Source organism: Sinocyclocheilus rhinocerous, unplaced genomic scaffold (assembly GCF_001515625.1).
Source record: "Sinocyclocheilus rhinocerous isolate Xijiao unplaced genomic scaffold, SAMN03320098_v1.1 scaffold625, whole genome shotgun sequence".
Taxonomy (NCBI): Eukaryota; Metazoa; Chordata; class Actinopteri; order Cypriniformes; family Cyprinidae; genus Sinocyclocheilus; species Sinocyclocheilus rhinocerous.
This window is the reverse complement of record NW_015646350.1, coordinates 656,269-663,492: the sequence shown is the minus strand read 5'-3', so window position 1 is coordinate 663,492 and position 7,224 is coordinate 656,269. Positions and strand designations below refer to the sequence as shown.

Sequence of the window (7,224 nt, the reverse complement as noted above, 5' to 3'; positions counted from 1 at the left end):
GGCCCCCCGGATCCTCGGCATCCCCCTGGCTCGTTGGCTCTCCGTCTCCGCCTCGGGCTCCTCCTCCACCTGCTCCGCCACCGTTGGTCGGCCCCCTGGAGTCGGCGGCCATCCCTCCTCCATGGCTCCTCCCACCGTCGGCTCCACCGTGAGCCGCTGTTATGGCTGTGGCCTGGGTCCTGCTGAGCTCCTCCTGCTCCAGGTCCCTCCCTTTACTGGTCAAGTTCACTGTTTGAAATAGGTGGCCATTTGATTGCCTGAAATATTAGCTGATGTAGAAGTTTCGTCATTCAGGGCAATGGTTTTGTGATTCAGTGTAATGCAAATTCTCTGTTACACCACAGTGTCATCCATTACACTGAATGACAGTATCACTGTATAAATAACAATTTTAGCATCTTATTTATATTACAGATAAATTAGGAATGTTTAGCATTGACAAATATGTGTTAAACTTAGTAAATATTAATATTTAATGCATTTTGGTATTGTTAAATTTGATTATTGATTAATTATAGACACCCATGAACAGAGGGAGTCAATAGACACTGTAAAAAGCCGAAAAGCTAATAAACTAAGTGTGGACCCAAATTCATCAGCTGGAAAAAAACAAAACAAATCCATCAATATCCAACAATATAAAAGAGATTCCAACAATATTGTTCCTCTGTGCAGTTATCGTTAATTGTGCTGTGGAATCTGCTATTCTTTTATACAGAAGGGTTTTTTTTTCTTCCACTTATAATAGCTTGGCAATAATTCTGGGCAGAGAGACCCCCTCACTACAGTATGTCAGTAGTTCAAGAGAGATCACTGAGGGGATTATCCACCCAAATACTCATCCTGATCATGTCATTTATGTTTGCAAACAGAAAGTATTAATAAATGTGGCTGCAAGCAGGAATTTTTGAGGCCGAGCAAGTCAGAAACAAAGTGACAAGCTAAGCAAGCATGGCAGGGGAGCATCAGGAAAATGCTTATTATATTTCAACATCTGTTTCTGCAGTCATTTACTCAGGATTATTATTAAAACTAATTTAATGACACAGATTAATACTACAAATATTTATGGGAACAATGGCAATGTTATCTTTCTTTTTGGCAAATCGTCATTCAGAGTAACAAACCATGGTCATTCAGTGTAACACATATATTTATGTAAAAACGAAACAATATACTTATTCTGACCTGTACTTATTAAAATACAAATAAGAATATATGATCATACTAAATTTGAATATATTTTAAATGATTTTCACTTCCTTACAAAAACTTATTGCTGGCAAATTGGAAAACATGGTGGTTTGAAGGACATTAGCAAAGTAAAAAGATTTAAAAATTAAAGTTAATTGATATTTGAGGGCTGCACTGTGATGCTTAAATAGAGTCTTTTAATATGTCATCAAGTGATCCATGTTTTAAATATGCCTAACAAGATTTTTTTGGTATATAAATATTGTTACACTGAATGACATTTTAGTGCGTGTCTTCTGTCAAACATGGTAAAACAATGCATGATAATATTTTTTTTTGTTCAGAAAAATATAAACTTAAACAGGACACATTCTAATGTATGGGGAAAAAAACAAAACTTAAAGCTGTATTGCACTTTTATTGTTTTGATGCTTGAAACACCCTTTTTGTCTTTGACCCATATACAGAGTTCTGGCATGAAACTCTAGATGGCGCAGTCCAATAGGTCTAGCTCAATCTGATCTGGCGACATCATTGTCACATGGCAGCTGATTGGTTCTCTCCTGTATCGGTAGCCAATGAGCTTGCTGCTCAATATTCAAATACCAAATATTGGCTTTTGTTTGCTGTAGCAGTTTGCAGCGCATTTCAGAAACCCTTACTTGCTCTGCCGCAGCAGCGTAGCAGATCTATTCCGCCAAGACCAAATACATTAACATTGTCATGTACATTACCATGCCAATCCCTCCGAGAGTTATATATATATATAAATCTCATATTCATGTAGTCCTTCAGTTGTACCTGGACTTTAAATTCGCTGTGGCCTTGAATTTTTTTTCTTTTTGACATTTATTACCTCGTTGCTAAATTAGAGGTTGAGCCAACAATTGACTGTCAAGTTTTACAGACTCTTAAATTTATTTTCTACAATAAGATATGCTTTTAAATCATGCAGCTTGTCAGTGCTGTTTACAAAGGGTTTAGTGACCGAGAATAATTTTATTGCTGACAAAATCATTTTTTGGGGGGGGGTAGTCTGCAAATGTGTGTTTGCAGTAGGCCTAAAGCTGTTCCTCATTTCACTTTCCAATCCTCTTCTCTGTTCCTCTAAGGTGTAAATTCCTGCTACGCTATGTTTTGGATAGGTACATCCCCGTTTCTAACCAATGCAGTAACAAGCTTTATGTCACAAAAGAGCTATTCCACCACAGGCCATCCGACTGCCTCATGTGCACAGTATGTAGTTTTTCATGTTTTATCAGGTGACATATATCATAAAATATGTAATACTTGTTGGCAAATAACAAAATAATCTTCCAGTCAAAAGGATGTTATCATGAGATGCACGCATTAGACCATTAGACCATTTTAATAAAAGGATTGGATTTATAATAATAACATGGAATAAAAGATTTTAATAAAAAAAATAATGTTTTTGTTTGTTTGTTTTTTTCACTCTCATGTTGTTGAAAAAGCATCATAAAAAAGTGGTTATTTTATACTCTATAAGTCTTTTCATTTTGAGGTTTACAGTACTTGGTAACACTGTATTTTACGGTGTCCTTTACATGTACTTACTATAGTAATAACAATAACTCATGCACAATTACATGCAACTAACACTAAACCAAACCAAACCCTCATCCTAACCATACAGTTAATACATGTAGTTAATTAATATTACTCAGTACTTAAATGTATATGTATACACTGTAATAAGGACACTGTAAAATAAAGTGTAACCCAATTCTTTGATTGTACTGGAAAGTACAAATAGACAGGACTTTTAAGGATCTGATAATGGACTCATTTTCAATTCAATTCAATTCTCCACTGAAACAAAACTATCTACTGTCACTGTACAAGTACAACAAAATTAACAGAAATAAAATCATTTCTGATTTTATTTTAATTAACAGAAAAATAAAAATAACATTAAGGAAATATGATGGTTTATGCAATAGAAAATACTATATTAAAATACAATATATAAAATATAATTTTTTAATTCTATATTAAAATTAGATTCAAGAATACATGTGCATGTCTAAAGACTGCATATTCCAGTTAATATAAAAAATGTTTTTTAAGATTTTTAAATGTTTTTGAAAGAAGTCTCTTATGTATTTTATGCCTCACCAAAGCTTCAAATACAGTAATAGAATAATAATGTGAAATAGTAGTATAATTTAAAATAACTGTTTTCTATTTGAATATATTTTCGCACTTATATATAATCGGATTGAGCATATTTAGCGTGCTGTCCTGAGGGAGGGCTCCGAGCTGGGAATATAGCCCGAACCCAGAGAACCCCCCCATCCCTAGTCTGGGATGAGAATAATTAAGAGTGAGGAGTTGGGGTGGAGGAGGGATGCCGGAAAACTGTTGTGGGACAGAGGTAAGTTGACTGTATGTAAGTGTATATATATATATATATACGTATTGTGCTAGATAAGATGATTAACTAGATGAGCTCCAACTGTGCTGAATTGGTTGATTATCTGATCGTGCTCCTCTCGAACCTTGTTAATAAAACATCATTTAAAATGTAATTTATTCCTGTGATGCAAAGCTGACGTTTCAGCATCATTACTCCAGTCTTCAGTGTCACATGATCCTTCAGAAATCATTCTGATATGCTGATTTGCTGCTCAAGAAACATTTCTTATCATTATCATTGTTGTGCTGCTTAATATTATTGTGGAAATTTATAAAATTTTCAGTATTCTTAGAAAGTGGAGAAGAACAGCGTTTATTTAAAATAGAATTCTATGGTAACATTATAAATGCCTTTGCTGTCAATTTTAATCAATGTAATGTGTCCTTGCAAAATAGAAGTAATAATTTCTTTAAAAAAAAAAAAAAAATCTTAATGACCCCAAACATTTTAATGGTAGTGTGTGTTGCCTTGTTGATATAAGAGTAATAAACAATTAGAAGCTGTCGTCTCAGTCGTTTGATTTAATTTCGAGTTACTGTTCCGTCATTCAACTTTACTGACCACAGAACAGGAAGATTATGGTTTTCATGCATCAACAAAGCTGTTGTGTGCTAGTTGAAAAAAATGATTTCATTTTATACAAATTAACATTAAATAATCATGTAAGTATCTCATCCAGTAGTTTTCAAGTAATTCATCCAGAATCATGTCAACAGCAGGATTTAGCAGGATTTCAGAGGGGAAAAAAGAAGTTGACACAGACAGTTGACACTTTGACACAGACAGAGCAAAGGGGAGAGGCCTTAAGACTCGCCCATACCGTTAAACCCAGATCAATGTTTGATTAATAGAGATTTGCATTTGGATGATGGAAGGTTGGCTTAACTTTATGAGTATTCCAGTAGGAGGAGGGAAGAACTGAGAGAGAGACAGTTGGGAGGATATAAAAGAATCAGATCAGGCACCAGGTGCACATTAGAGGTGATGTACGGCTCCACCCTCCTTCCAAGCTCTTGTTCAGCAGTCACACTCTTTTCCACTTTTTCTGTTGTGATACAATAATAGTTGTCTCACTAAACTGGAACTGCACTGAGGTAACTGAACATCCATATGTCTTTATTATCATTCAAACTTCTGCTGTGTTTGCAGTTATTTGTGCTAATTTTACAGTATTTTTTTTTTTCTTTTTACGCTTTCAGTTTCATTGCTTGAGTTGTGAAATATGTTTCAGAAAAACTTGAAGTGATCAAACTGCATTCTAACAGCAGTCTGTGCAGTCATGTAGAGCCACATTAAGGTGTTTGTACTTATGTGCTGTTTTTACTCAACTGACATGCTTTTTTTTTGTTTTCAGATGTTGGCAACTCTTGAAAATGTGAGTATTATTTGTTCTTATTTTTGCTTAAGTGAAGGGGAAAGCGTTGGGAAAAATGTATGACAAGATGATTTTTATATCTACAAAAAAATGGCTCTGTGATATATTTAAGCATCACACGAGTAAAATATCATTTATCATACTCTTGGCCAATCATATGAAAAGATTCTCAATTAACTGTTGTATAACTGTTTGTAATAAGTATGCTGGAAATTATATTACCTTAATAAGCAGATGGGTAGTCATTATGTCCATATAATACCATATTTGATCAACAAATATGCATGCAGATTTCATTGTAAAGTTCTGGTGTTAATGCAAAGTGGTGCGAAGAAAAAAAGTGACTCTAAAAACAGTGACTTTAAAGTGACTCTTATGCCAAAATGTTTGAAGAACATTGTTTTGTGTGGAAAGTATGCTGGTGTTGAAATAAAATAAATGGCACTTGATAATGCTTAGACATTTTGTTGATTAATGCAAAGACATTCAGGCATTAGGTGTTGAAGTGTGGCTTTAAAATACTGTCAAAATGTCAAAACAAAGTGTATATGTGGAATACACAGAACTGTCAAAACAGAGGTAAAATATTACCGCTAAAATGTTTACACACACTCGCAATGCAAATATGTCTGTTGGTGCATGTAAAAACCAAATTTTACTGAGGAGAGGCAGAATGTACTAGTCGGGCAAATTGTTGCAACTTCTTTCCAATATTCCTGTTAAACAGCTGTATGGTTATTCATGGGTAGTTATATATATTTTTTTCAATAATATATAATATTCAGATTTCAATGAATGCTCTCCTCTGTATCTAGGAGAAGGAAAGAAAATGAGTGTGTCTTGTACATTGTGTAGTGTCTGTACTGCATCTGATTCAGTGTTTGATAACGTGCATTGACTTTCCTACAGATTCAATACTTCCAAGATCTGGGCCCTAGAGAGCCGTCGTCAGGGAACCTGGACCTCGACATGATTGAGGAGTACCTGCAGGAGCACTCGGTGGAGGTGATGTCAGCACCAGGTGTGCAGAGGAGAAATCAAGAGGAGCACGGTATCGCAGGTGAGGGTTCGATAATTAACTAAACACCGTAATAGACCACTGAGGGAAGGGTCACTTCTCATTTTTTAATTGAATGGAAGCGCACTTTTCAGTTTTGTAAGGTCAGTAATTTCCTCTTTGACAAAGCTTTTTTATTTGTATCTCAAGACGTGGATTCCATGTCATGGGTGACAAAAGTTTAGTTTAGTGAGGAGAAACTGTAAAAACACTGGAAATGTACTGGCTTACTTGGGAAGTGTGTAATTTTTGAGCTGCAAACATTAGTTTTGAACACAGTCACACAGTGTTTATACAGGTTTCCCTTCCCCACAACTGCCATTGGTAAGTCAAACAGATAATCCCGCCCCCAAAGTCACACCATTGGTTGAGCTGTTGCCATGTCAGGCTGGTCGGATGCTCAAACAAACAGCAATGTTTTGAAAATGCTACAGAGAAACAGTATTTACACTTTTCAGGGGAATCAAACTATACATGGTATACATTTAGTTGTTGCTGCCATTTAAGCTGGAAAGGAGGAAGTATTTTAACATAACATAATATAACCATAGATATCTTCTTAGAGCCTGTACGTGTTGTTGATTGTAGCGAACAGCATATGCGATAATAATGAGTGATGTGTTTCCATAGAGAACAGCTGGTCTGGACATTATAAATATGAATGGCATTATGGTGGAGTGCCAGGAACAGATGAGACGCATGAGCCACAGCCTCAGCAGCAGCAGCAGCAGCAGACGTGGCTCTGTCAGTCCAGTCACAATGAGTGGGTAGGTCTCACCAGACATACAGTAAACAATGTTATAATTTTGTAAGTGAAGGCTGACCTGTTCATGGTTGTTATTAATAATAGTCTATGTTTTAGGGACACTTCCAGTATGACAGAAACCGGTACAGTGATTCAGATTCGCTGTCCACCAGTTCTGGTTGCCAAGAATTTCCACCATCTCCGACCTCCGACATGAAGGGTCAAATTTCATATGACTCCCTGGCTCTAGTGCCGCTCTCAGGTAAGACACAGAATTGCTAGGCCATTGCTTGTCCTATTTCTTTTTGGTTTTGGGCAAGTCGATTCATATTAGTGAATCGGAATATTTGGATAATTAGATTAAAATGGACTGGTTAAAAAGGGGGGGGGGGGAAAGGCATTTTTTTCACCTA

At 35.9% G+C, this 7,224-nt stretch overlaps 1 protein-coding gene across 1 annotated transcript in view; it reads left to right on the top strand.

The window, feature by feature from the left end:
- The first annotated feature begins 4,629 nt into the window (after positions 1-4,629).
- Positions 4,630-7,224, top strand: part of LOC107707374 (transcription factor PU.1-like) — a 3,813-nt gene continuing 1,218 nt past the window's right edge. The window contains exons 1-5 of the mRNA XM_016511362.1: positions 4,630-4,728; positions 4,989-5,009; positions 5,919-6,069; positions 6,697-6,833; positions 6,929-7,073. Of these exons, the coding sequence (XP_016366848.1) occupies positions 4,989-5,009; positions 5,919-6,069; positions 6,697-6,833; positions 6,929-7,073 (454 nt within the window). The 5' untranslated portion in view covers positions 4,630-4,728. The remainder of the gene's footprint in view (positions 4,729-4,988; positions 5,010-5,918; positions 6,070-6,696; positions 6,834-6,928; positions 7,074-7,224) is intronic.